Raw genomic sequence first — 14,222 nt, 5'->3', positions numbered from 1 at the left:
GTTAAATTATAACGACCCAACGGCTGAAACGGCGAGCATGTTTGGTGGGACGGAGATTCGAACCCGCGACCCTCAGATTGTGAGTCAAGCGCCCAAACCATCTGGCCATGAGCTGTTTGTGTTGTGCCTATCACGGGTATCGAAACCCAGTTTTTTAGCTTTAGAAGCCTTCAGACTCACAGCTTAGCCATCGGGGGGTGGGGGGGGGCAAATAAACATGAAAATCAGCGTTGAACAAGTAATCTTTTTGATCAATCCGACGTACTCCGAATAACGCGCAAAAACTATTTTATATTACAAAGAAAACGTATTCTACTCGGTACGTTTGTTTGTTTGCGAAATTAAAAGAGTTTACCATAAGGGGAAAAACAACGTAGTTTTCGGTAGAACTTCTTTCGCTCGGAAACTTTGATTGTTAAAAGTTCTATTGACAGTCTTGCTTTTTATAATAATTTGTTTTACTGCGTATTTGAAAGACATCTGTCGAGCTTTAGAAAAGAACTATTTTTAACAAAAGGCATCACAATGTTCACAACGGTTTCAAACGGATTAATAAAATTTGTGTGCATGACATTTACCAATTTATTTGCCAAATCCTGTAAACCTTTGCAGACACGAGGTTAAACATTTAGGATAGAAAATTGTAGGCATGATGGGCTTTTTTGTGGCCTCGGTTACCATAGGAACACTGCAAAGCGCCTGTTTAGTTTCTCAAACTCCTCGGGATGAAGCCCACAATGACGTCTAGCTAACCTTTTAGTTCTCTGAATATTCTTAAAACGCATCAGGAAGTTGTTTTTGTGTTTCAAAGTTTTTGTTTTCTCTAATTCTTCTTAAAAAGCCTAAAATATATGAAGAAAAATTAACAAAAAAGCTTTGATGTCGAAAACGCCTCATAATCCACACAGAAATACACATTACTTTAAAAGATTCCATACAGGAATACACATTACTTTATAAGATTCCACAAAGAAATACACATTACTTTATAAGATTCCATACAGAAATACGCATTACTTTATAAGATTCCATACAAAAATACACATTACTTTATAAGATTCGATACAGAAATACGCATTACTTTATAAGATTCCATATTCCACATTACTTTATAAGATTCCACACAAAAATACACATTACTTTATAAGATTCCACACAGAAATAGACATTACTTTATAAGATTCCACACAGAAATACACATTACTTTATAAGATTCCACACAGAAATACGCATTACTTTATAAGATTCCAGACAGAAATACACATTACCTTATAAGATTCCATACAAAAATACACATTACTTTATACGATTCCATACAGAAATACACATTACTTTATAAGATTCCATACAGAAATACGCATTACTTTATATGATTCCATACAAAAATACACATTACTTTATACGATTCCATACAGAAATACACATTACTTTATAAGATTCCATACAGAAATACGCATTACTTTATAAGATTCCATACAAAAATACACATTACTTTATACGATTCCATACAGAAATACACATTACTTTATATGATTCCATACAAAAAGTAATGTGTATTTCTGTATGGAATCTTATGAAATACACATTACTTTATAAGACTCCACACAGAAATACACATTACTTTATAAGATTCCATACAGAAATACACATTATTTTATAAGATTCCATACAGAAATACACATTACTTTATAAGATTCCATACAAAAATACACATTACTTTATAAGATTCCATACAAAAATACTTTATAAGAATCCATATGGAAATACATATTACTTTATAAGAATCTACACAGTAATACACATTACTATATAATAATTTATACAGGAACACACACTATATAAGAATCCATACAAGAATACACATTACTTTATAAGAATCCATACGGAAATACACATTACTTTATAAGAATTTATACAGAAATACACATTACTTTATAAGAATGTATACACAAATACATAATACTTTATAAGAATCCGTACAGAAACACATATAACGTTACTAATTATAGCATTTAATTTTCTAATAGTACGAAAAAAAAATTGTAACGTCGTTTTGAAATTAGATAGGGTCTCCCATTCAAAAGAAAAGTGTTCATAAAAGAGCATATGTAATATTTAATTGTCCCTTTGATATCCTCGTTGTTACTTAATTACGCTAAAAAGAACTTATAGTGTTCGTTTCAGTTTATGGTATGTATTAACACTACATTGGTAGCAAAATAACACTGAAGAGCTGCTCGACAAATCCAACGAAACGTTTGTGTTGGATAATGAGATACTGTAATTGTTCAATTTCCAAACTTATTCAAACAGACCGCTCATCAGATATAGGATATCAAATGTTTTTGGCGATAAAGCTCATTCTGAACCTTTATGTTGGAATGGTTGGTAAATCCAATGAAGTTATATGACTGTTTACAGAGACACCAGAGTAGATAGCGCCCATAAAAAACAGCAGATACACCTCAGGTTGCTATATTTTCCATGCTACATGTTTTGAGTAATGCTTGAAAAATTACTAAACAAATTCAACAGTAATCAGGGAATCTCAATTTGAAAAGAGTTTAGAAAGACCGATTAATTCTTCTTCATTTTTAATAGCGCAAAAGAAATTATTTGCGGAAGAATATGAACCTTAAATAAAGAAACTTCTGGAACACTCCAAAAACAAAATACTCATTAAGGTCAGTTAGTAACTTAAGAAGCTGAGTCATCCCTTTAATATGTAATCAAAATAGTTCTTGAATTTAGAAAACTAAAAAGAACTTTTGGGTAACATATAAAAATGTTTTGGAAATATTAAACTAGTAGACTGGAAGAAGAATCATGTACGTCAAAACTGTAGACGCTGCGTGACCACGTGCAGAACTACTTTTGGCTTAAACTGTATCACGGGCCAGAATGTACTTTAAACAAACATGAAGACTGGAAGAAGAATCATGTACGTCAAACTGTAGACGCTGCGTGACCACGTGCAGAACTACTTTTGGCTTAAACTGTATCACGGGCCAGAATGTACTTTAAACAAACATGAACATAAAACTTTATAAACAAAAAACTCTGTTGAAAACTTTCTTCGGTACTAATACTTTAAAACATTGGTACTTTACAATATTAAATGAACAGTATTCTAACGATAACTAGAAGAATGAGAAACAATATGTGAACGAGTGTAACTAGAAAGACACGAGGTAATCCGGGTATACGAATAACCATTAATGAACAAGATATCCATGAAAACTTAGATAGGTATCATTTTAATAAGTCTTAGTCTTTCACTAAGCCAACAGTGACAGGCATACTTTACCGGTGAATTCAGACTAATATTTGTACGTCAATCAGTAATGGCGACTAACTTCTTGAACTCTCTTTCTTTCTTTCCCAAACAGATTTCAGGATATATCTGGGTTCTTCTAATTGAACAGTTGATATATTGAGATAAAACATGAATTGTATTGAATGAAGCAGCGGTTGATTTCTTTCTTTAAAGCATAAGTTATTTTTATCACTATATAGCATAGATAATTATACTTATCTTAAAGTTGCTTGCCTTTTTCTGGTGTAATATAAACTCTCGTGACAGGCTTATGTGGAGATCAATAAAATACATCACTGGATAATTTATCTGTTCATAAGCAGTTACGATAGACGAAAAGCAAGTGCGTTTTGTCTAAGTTACCTTCCACCAAGAGAAAAGAAATGCAAGCAATACGATGATGGTCAGTATAACGCATCCTGGATTCAGATGTTTTTAGAGTAGCTGAAAGTAAAACGAATCATTACGTATTCATATATTCTAATAAATGTATTCAAATGATTATAGATAAACATGCGAATCTTCTGTTGCATTTGCTAACAGCAACAACGTAAGGCTTAAAAAGTAAGTGTCGCTCTTCAAGAGCATTAGGGGGAACAACTTGATGTGTCTGTTTTGTTGTTCTTTTCGTGCTCTTTCCTAGGATCACTGGCCGCTCCAAGGAAACCATTATATATCTGAATGCTGTGCTGCGAGATTGGGGATCGTCACCAAACTTACGTTTGTGTTTATTATTTATTTAGCTTGCTTCTCTGCCTCCTGATCCCATCTTATAAAGTTGAAATCCTATATTTACGGAGTGTTTTTAATCCTTACTGGATATTCGAAATCCATCCATTACAACCGCTAAATGTAGTTACGATTCAGAAAAAAATCATAAAACGTAACTTTCAAAACATGTGCCAAAAAATTTGGTAAAGTTAGCCCACTTGATGCGTCATGCACCTTATAAGACCGTCAGAAATCACAACTAGAACGATATAATACTTGTTTGTTTGTTGTAAAGCACAAAGCTAACAATGGGTTATCTTGTGCTCTGCTCAACATGGGTATCGAAACTGGATGTTTAGCTTTATAAGTTCACTAACTTATTGCTGGGCCACCGAGGGGGGGGGGTATAATATAATAAGTGCATGGAAGAATTGATTATAAATTTACAGTTTGTTTATTTTTTTGTTTACTTAAGAATCAAATACACAAACTTTTCTAGAAAAGAAACAAAATGAAGTCTTTAAATCTCCACTATGTGATATCCCAGTAATTGTACTGTTATTCTCCACTTAACTCCCTAATGCCAAACCTAAAACAATTTGGTTTTATTTTTACATCGAAATTATAGACATTTACGTGCATAGTATATGTTGTTCTACTAGTTCACTTGACCATTAATAGTGTAAAAAAAGATAAAGCATGCTCTACAGTATAGATTCTAATAAAATTACGTTTAATAGCACATTATTTGTTCGAAATACAATAAATAACACAGCTGGTTAGTTTTTACTTTCGGGGAAAATATATAATCTATTTAATACTCTAAGTTGGTGTTTCTAAAACTTTTTTTTGCTGGTGGCTCCCTTTTGAGTTTGATTTATGTCTGTAGCCCCCACCCTTCGTAGACGCTGTTACTTAGGAAAAAAAGTTATTTTATTTCCAGACTGTTGATTTATAATATATTTATAATATTATAATATTATTTTTTACAATATTGTACTGTTTTTAAATATTTTGTTTATGACATATTGTTTACTTATCTTTTACTTATGCTCTTGAGAATCAGTCGAAAACATTCACAGATACCAGACAAAAATTTTGATTGTTATTCGAGTACTAGTCGTGTCTGGTAACTTGACTTCTGAGCTGTGGGGAATACGGACGGAAGGGAACCTTTGATTCAATTTTGAATTTTAAATATTTTATTCGGGGAGTGAAGTTCGGTGGCTTACTCAGAATTTACTGTGGCCCCCTAATTTTCCGTCATTCACGTGTGGTCCCTTAGAAACATGGCGTGGCCCCCTGGGGGGCCATATGGCCAACGTTGAGAACCACTGCTCTAGATTACTTCTATTTTTCTATTTTAGAATTGATTAACTTCATTAGTTGTAAAGATGCCAATCAAAAATAATAATACAGTTTTCAACTTTTGAAAACAAGACTAGAAAAAAAACTATCGTCTTATAATACACTGTGTTCAAATTTTGAATTTATCCGGATAGGTAGATGGACATTTTTATTGAAAACAACCATACCAGTGTTAAAAGTTTGACAAAGAAAAGCATTTTAATTCACCAATAAAACTAAATTAACACATTCCGCAACCAAATATTAAAGTTACACTAATTTTTACAGCTATATTCAACCATAGGATTTACACTACTTCTTTAAACTATATTCAACCACAGGATCTACACTACTCCTTTCAACTATATTCAACCATAGGTAGAAAAATATTTGTGTATGCGTGAATATATTGCATTATAGAAGAAGAAGTATTTCATTTATGTCACTCGTTTCATTATCTTTAGCTAATGGTATTATGACATTTTATCTCGTATAAAATTGTACATCATTGCATTTCCTTCCAACCTGTAAAACTGTAAATGTTTCGGCTGTCATCGGTCGTCTACCAACTAAGGATTATAAAACGTTCTGTCTATCAGGTAAAACTACATACGCGCATTATATAGAAATATAGAAAAACAATTGTGTCTAATCCTTGCTCCATCTGGCAGTAATCCTGCTGCCACTGTCAGCAGTCTATACACACTTACAGTGAATACGAACCTATATTGTGATCCTTACTGGAAAATATAGCCTGGAGCTTCCAGAACATTTCAAAAAGCAGAGTTCAGCCAGGCTAGTGAAACGTAAACAGTAAACAATAAGTGGGAATGTATTGGAAACTAGGCTTTTAATATTATTAAACATTCTCGCCTAAGATTTGACACCATCAACATCTAATAAAGAAAGATGAACTCTCAAAGATACCAAGTTACTTCAACAACTTAATGCATGTGAACAAAATAAAGAAAGGGAAGTTTGCTTGTTTTCGAATACTCTCACTAAGCTACACAATGGACTATCCGTGCTCTGCCCACCACGGGTATCGAAAGCCGGTTTCTAGCGTTGTAAGTCCACTGACATACCGCTGTGCTACTGGGGGCTTGTACTAAGCTACGCAAAGGTTACTATGCCAGGCGTCTCTAATTTGGAACTTATAGACTGGAGTAAAGGCAGCTAGACAACAACCCTTTGACAGTTACACTTATAATGCATCCGTGGCTCCAGTGTGTGGAGCGCGATTTTGTTGTACATGTCTTTCGTTGCGGTAACGAAACGCAAAAAATGGAACTGCAGATCCATAGATCAGCACACGACGTCATGCTAGCCTCAAAAAGAATAAGAAAGTGACAATGGTGAAATAATAATAATGGCTAATGCGGTAGCTAACTATATTAACTCGTGTAATCACTAAAAAATCTTCAATCAGTGAAAACCTTCCCTCCAATACGACACTGTAAGAAAGTTGTAGGTTATCTCTTTCAACCTGGCGCCATATGTCTACATGATTAGCTAACCCATACATTTTTCTTGATTAATTTACCAAAATTAAGCACGTCGTATAGTTTCCATGTATATAATTCACTTACAATATTTATAGCAGGTAGGAGCCAACATTAAGAGCGAGGAAGAAGATGATGCGACTGAAACGCCATCTAGCGAAACTATAGAAAAACAAAATGCGAATGAAGGCGCCTCGGATGGTATGTAATCAAAATGTAAAGTATATAGTATTATAAAAAAAAAGATATATTTATGTAATAGTTCAAAAACCCTTATACAGACTTTTGTGATATTAAATTCTCAACTACAAAAACAAAGACATAGATTCATTACAGACTATATTTTTAATACACTAGTACAAATATTAAATATTCAATAGTAAAACTGTCAGATATTATTTACTTGTAATTACTTATTAAACATATTGTGGTATCATATACTCTATAGACAAAAATTGAAACGAAAGTATGACTTGTTTGCTTTTAAGACACTGCTGTGAAGTAGGTTTGTTAGCCTTGAATCTTCTATGAGCACAATTAGCGTAGAGTTTTGAGGTACACAACGTTTCGGTTTCTGTTCTAGGCATTCATCCGGTTTTGAAAAAGGCCTCAGCAAAGAAAGTGAAACGTCACGTAACTTAAAACTATACAAAGGTACTGTACATAGAAGATTCATGACCAATATATTTAAAATATCTGAGGTGATGTTTTCATTATATTGCAGCTGGAAATCAAAACGAAACTCATAGAGTACTGTCAGAGCCCTCTGTTGGAGAATCAAATATCGCCACACACAGCGGAATGAATTGTGAAAAGAAAGAAAACGAAAATTCTGTTTGGTCTGGAGCAGAACCAATCAATATGGTCAGAAGTTCCGGTTCCATGACCTATGCTGCTTCTGGATATCCAGCTGACCACTCATACGATCGGATCTTGGTATGGACTTAATTTTATTTACTTCATATTGTATCTTCAATGTCATTTGTAACAGTATATAACTGTGATAACGAAACCTTCTATCTCTCTGTTTTCCTGAAACTTTCTTTGTATGTGCTTATCAAGTTTGTAACGTAAATATACATTTTCGACAAAGTATGTTCACTGTCGTAAAATACTTTCAAAACTAGCAAACATTTGACTCTGTGTGAATGTGTGGCTTACACTTATGTACAAACATATAAATATCTTTTAAACAACATTGTACTTTTGTAATACGTTTGCATACCTGTTTTCAAGCAATATTCCAGAAATACGAGATGAATGTTTGCTAACAATATATTTAAATAAGACTTGAGAAGAACACGCTTTTATCGTAACATTTAGGCCTTTTAGTTAAACAGATTTGTTTAAAAACTATTACAACCCTCTATTGCACCATACGTTGTAAAAATGTTTTCTTTGAATTCATTACTTAAATAGGTGTATATTGCACACAAAAATAAGGTTTTGTGAAACACATTTTGTCATAGAAGTAAAAATGTTCAATTGAGGATTTTTATTTGTTTTTTCTTAAGTGCAATACTACATAATGGGCTATCTGTGCAGTGTCCATCACGTGTATCGTAACCCAGTATTTCGTGTTATATGTCATCTGACTTGCCGCTGAGCCACTGGAAAGCTCAACTAAGGAACCAACGAAAATAATTCCATGGTTTATTTGGATTGTTACCTGAAAGTAAAGAATTCAGCTATAAAATGAAGCATTTGTATGTTTATTCAGCAAAAAAAAGAAAGATAGATTTGTTATGTGTACGTTATAATATGCAATATAGGGTTAAAACACAGCTATCATAATGGTTCTTTGTATGTTTATTCAGCAAAAAAAAATAGATTTGTTATGTGTACGTTATAATATGCAATATAGGGTTAAAACACAGCTATCATAATGGTTCTATGTATGTTTATTCAGCAAAAAAAAAGATAGATCTGTCATGTGTACGTTACGATATGCAGTATAGGGTTAAAACACAGCTATCATAATGGTTCTCTCGTAAGAGCTGTATATGTGTATATCATTCCCCCAGTGCTCGAATTTACTCTCGCTCCAGAGCATAGACTTAAATTGAAATATATGGTATTCTGCCTTATAATCTCGTTATTTTACATTTCTGAGACGTTTTTTATTACTATTGGATGTTATACTTGTTTAACTCTCAAAGAAGTGGGTCTTAACTGTCAAATATAACCAATTAAATGTCCAAAGGAGACAAGCGATGTAAATGTGCGCTAGAAGCAAATATATTTATTTTCTAGTAACAAAACATTGACATTAAGTTTGTGAAATTTGATATCGTTTATTTGAAAGTAATCTTCAGTGACGTTCTAGTAGATAAGCCACATTCAACTTACATTGAACAGTATTACAGAAGGCTTGAAGGAAGCCTGGCGACGAGAATAATTCATCTACGATAGTACCACATCTCCTAAGGTCAAAAATTTTGACTAAGCTTTTTATGCGTGATCAGTAAAACGCTGTCCATGAATAATCATGAAAATGGTAGGACGTTTATTGACATCCTCCCCCCATCTCCAAACATCTCCATGGGGCCACGCCATGTTTTACGGGGCAACACGTTAATGACGGAAAATTAGGAGGCCACAGTAAATTCTTCACTGCCCGAATAAATATTTAAAACTTAAAATTGAATCAAAGGTTCCCTTCTTCCCGTATCCCCACAACTCAGAAGTCAAGTTACCAGACGCGACTAGTATTCGAGTAACAATCAAAATTCCGGATTGGGTGGTGGATCCATTTGGGGTGAATGCGGTTGATGTTGACATCACATTACAAAAATTTCTCATCGAACTGCAGAGTGATATAACAGCCCAAGCTAGATTCAAATGTGACAAACATTATCTCTGGATAAGTAGTGAAATAGCTAATAAGTTTCCACAGCTCTGGGAGAAGGCAAAGTTGCATTTTATCACTTTTCCCACATCTTATCTGGCTGAATCTGGTTTTAGTCGAGTGACTTATTTGCTATCAAAAATACGTAACCGTCTTGATGTTGTGAAGAGAGGTGATCTTCGCTAATTCACTGACCACACTTCAACCGGACATTCAAAAACTTTCAAGTGTTCATCAGGCCCAAGGATCACACTGAATAAAATGTCAATGATCAACAGAATATTTTTTTGTGTAATTAAATAGTATGTTATAAACAAAATATTTAAAACCAATACAATATTGTAAAAATAATATTATAAATATGTTATAAATCAACAGTCTGGAAATAAAGTAACTTTTTTCCTAAGTAATAGCGTCTACGAAGGGTGGGGCCACGGAGATAAATCAAACTCAAAAGGGAGCCACGAGCAAAAAAAGGTTGAGAAACACTGATCTAGACATTGTGTGCTTTTAAACTTTATTTAGCTTTTATGTTTTTCTATGTTAGTTTGTGAAATTTCTCAGGGTAAGATATTTAAGACAAACTTATGGTATGTATGATTAGCTTAACGTTTTAAAGAAAACTTTCAATTAAAGTTATTTTTCCATTAGATGCTTTGGCACAGAAATGTATTGTATAAGCTACAAATCATTTCTGATAACAATTATCTATAGACAACGCCAACAGATGGCGCCAGATAACACGACCCACAAAGAAAGTTAATGACGAAATGAAAGTGATATGTGAAACATCATGCGTATGACGATTGTCCATAATCAACTTATGGATAGCGCAAATCAAAAATAAATGTGAAGGACTTGACCAACGACGAATTGAAATGAAACGATATGAAGTTGAGATTAAATTTCTAATATTACGTTTTCTATATCTGCCAATACTGTGATACGTTACTGGTTAAGAACCATTACTATTAAAATAAGATTTTTAAATGTATACATTTACTCGCATTGTACTGGAAATTAATGTTATATGTTTAACTTTATTTTAACACAGAGTCCACGAAATGGCTCGGTTCCGCAGGAGACCACAACTGACGATACTTCGCTTATTACGAAAGATGAAGATGACGAGGATGATGACGAGGATTCGGATAAGATTGATATAAATAAATACGATCCTGATAGGTTGAAGGCCTTTAATGTAAGTTTTATAGGCCTTTTTTTAACTTCATAAATGACAACTGTAGACTAACTTTCAACTTTATGACAGCGATTCTATTTCGATACTAACATGCGGGTAATAACTGTAACTTAGTTTTTAGTCTTCTAGATAAACAGAAAATTTTTAACTTGTTTTTAACTTGCTACGTATATCAAAACTATAAATTAACTTTGAACGTCATTAAGATCCATAGAATGGCTTCAACTTTTATATGTAAATAACACTTACAGGCTGACTTCGATATAAATATCATAAAATTAGCTAAAAATTCGTCACACACCTTGTAGATTTGCATAGGGATTTCATGTAACTGTAAAACAGGATTCAAAATAAAATCTGAAACTTAAAATACATCCATAAACTTTATAATCCTTGTTTGAAAATATATATATATATAAAGTAATGCAAGTTGTATTGAAGGCGGTAAAACATCCTGGGGGACGTAAATCTGAGAAGTTAGAGCCCGGTAGAAGCGTGGAAATTTAATAAGTAAGATAGTCACAATGCTTGCTCACGTGAGATCTGCTGTATGTGAAGTCATTCAATAGGATTAGGTACTTGATAGTGTAACATTTAAAAAACTTTCAGGTCGGTTGAAGTGGCTGCTGAAGCTTGGCGAACACTCAGTTGTTAGGAATGTGTAAAATGATGTGAAGTAGTATGAATTAATTCATGGTGTCTTTACTGCATCTAATGTAACCACAATGTAGGAGGAGTGCATAGCATGTTGTCTGTATGAATTCTGAAAACATTATATATATATTTATACGTATAAAGTCAATCACCTCCAAGAATGCTTGGCATCGTTTCGTTTTGCTTGGTGTAGTACCTCTCAGTGCTGGAAACTTGAAGACCAGTAGCGAATTTTGTAAGGTGGTGAAATGTGGTTCACCCATTTTCAAAGTTTAACGGCTAAATATGTATTTGGAAGCAGGCCGAACGGTAGTTATCTCGTAACTGTTTTGGGATGGGGTCATTTTGGAGTGGGTTGAAGTCTGTGTATTGGGCATGGGATCTTTCGGTAAACTGTGTGCATATCTGAATGTCCATTGGTATTAAGAGATCTTAAATGAACACGTTCAAAGGGTCATGGTGGGTTTTTGGTCAGCAGGAAGATGTGTGGTTCCAATGAAATGTATACATGGTACAAAAGAATAATATCGTTGTTCTTGAATGACCAGCCTAATACCCGGATATTAACTGTGACCATTTAGAGAGGCTAATCCAAAAGTTTCGGTCACAGCCTTCTAGTCTTCAAGAACTATGTAAACAGTAAATGTACCAAATACCTGCTGGAATCTAGCTGAGAGTATAACTCGTACCTTAACAATGGTATTTGGTCAAGAACAGCGCTGTAGTATACTAGAATAGCGACCACTTGGACCCCCCCGTCCTCTTTCTTTCTACGTGTCTGGATACCTTAGCCAGGGCGGTGCTACAAGATCACTACGATCTCCCTCCTTCTTTTGGATTAGATGTCTGGATCCTTTAGCTAGGGTAGTAATGCTATATCTTACTAGACCTCCCCCCCCCCTCTTTTTCGGGTTACATATCTGAATTCTTAGACAGGGTAACTCTATTTTGCAATTCTTGGAAGTCATAAACAATTGAAATATAAGACTTTCTTTTCTTCGGTACGTGTCAGAATAGAAAGAATTCAGCACCAAGTGCGAATGTTTCTTTAACCAAGACACGCTGCTCACAATATGCCCCAAGGTTAAATACTACAGAAGAAGACGGGTCTACCTGTCGAAAGTTCTAGGATTTCACCGAGTTTTTATTATTAACGTCTGCAGATCGCCTTACTGTCACGTTTGAAATAAAAATACATTCTGTACAGTTGTGTCTTTCCAATATCGAAAATAATTTATCTTTCAAAAGTGACGCGACCGTTTAAAATGAACAGTTTACCCTCAAATAAAATGTTAGAATTCAAAAACTCAGTCAAGTGTATAAAAATATGTTGGTCGTTTCGTTATAAGAAAATTACAGCTATATTTTAAACTAACTACGAAGTTTTTTTTGTTGTTGTTGTTGTTGTTCTCTGAAGTCAAGTATATAAAAATATGTTGGTAGTTCCATTATAAAGACCAATAAAAAAGTACAGCTATATATATCGAACAAATGCACTTTAGTTTTAAACTAACTACGAAGTGATTTTGTTGTTGTTGTTCTCTGAAGTCAAGTGTATAAAAATATGTTGGTCTTTTGGTTATGAAAGCCACTAAAAAGGCTACAGCTATATAGATATATATATATATCCTACAAAATACACTCTAGTTTTAAACTAACTACGAAGTGATTTTGTTGTTCTCTGAACTGCCTTTACCTCTCTCAGCTTTCTTCTGAAGTTGATTACACAGGACTAACTTCTACAGAACTAATTATACTTTGTTTCTATTGTGAATGCGTGTGTTTAGTCGTACGTTATATCAAAACAATGTTATCCCGGAGAGACAGCATGGGAAGTCAACAAGGATAGAGAAATTAATTACAACGGAAATTTATGGATCTTTTTCTGCATATTTATTTGTTTGTTGTTAAGCAGAAAACTGCACAATGAGTTATCTGTGCTCTGCCCCCCCACATACATATCTAAAATATTATAATAATTTAACAATTGAAATTGGACGTAAACTCTTTTCCAGATGTTTGTTCGTCTGTTCGTGGATGAGAACCTAGACCGCATGGTGCCCATATCTCGACAACCGAAGGAGAAAATACAGGCTATCATCGAATCCTGTACTCGACAATTTCCAGAACTTTCCGAGAGAGCAAGAAAGAGAATCCGAACATATCTCAAGTCTTGCCGCAGAGCAAAGAGAACACGTGATCACAACGGACTGGAGTTGGTGAGTGAGAGCCAGAACTTGATTTCGTTTTCTCTTTTGAAAGTTATTTTATATTTACATTTTGGGAAATATTAGATTAACATTCCATTTAAGCTTTGACCTCTCACTAAATACGCACAATCTACAATATTTTCATTCGCTAAGGTGAGTAAAATTCAGGTTGACCATTTAAATTAACATAATTATGAACCTTATAGTAAACAAAAGTCCTTGTATTAGCTGTATCAGAACCCCACAGTTCTTTAATTTCTATAAATTCTCGAACCTCTTAGAATGGAAAAACCTTGCTTAATGTCGTTCAGTAAAACAAATGTAAACTCATCATCTACGAAATAGAACGTAGGATGAAAGTCAGTTCACGAACAGCTATGTATCTTTAATGCACTTAACTTATATTAAACATAGATACAAAGATCACAGTAAT

At 33.8% G+C, this 14,222-nt stretch overlaps 1 protein-coding gene across 1 annotated transcript in view; it reads left to right on the top strand.

Annotated features, from left to right (window-relative positions):
- The window catches only part of LOC106468224 (nucleolar protein 4-like), an 85,724-nt gene that overhangs the window by 13,758 nt on the left and 57,744 nt on the right, over positions 1–14,222 (top strand). Inside the window, exons 3-6 of the mRNA XM_022396554.1 lie at positions 6,975–7,077; positions 7,601–7,812; positions 10,779–10,925; positions 13,595–13,798. Coding sequence (XP_022252262.1) covers positions 6,975–7,077; positions 7,601–7,812; positions 10,779–10,925; positions 13,595–13,798 — 666 coding nt within the window. The remainder of the gene's footprint in view (positions 1–6,974; positions 7,078–7,600; positions 7,813–10,778; positions 10,926–13,594; positions 13,799–14,222) is intronic.

This window comes from Limulus polyphemus, unplaced genomic scaffold (assembly GCF_000517525.1).
Source record: "Limulus polyphemus unplaced genomic scaffold, Limulus_polyphemus-2.1.2 Scaffold2921, whole genome shotgun sequence".
Classification (NCBI taxonomy): domain Eukaryota; kingdom Metazoa; phylum Arthropoda; class Merostomata; order Xiphosura; family Limulidae; genus Limulus; species Limulus polyphemus.
The sequence above is the reverse complement of the archived record's forward strand: the minus strand, read 5'-3'. Positions and strand labels throughout refer to the sequence as shown.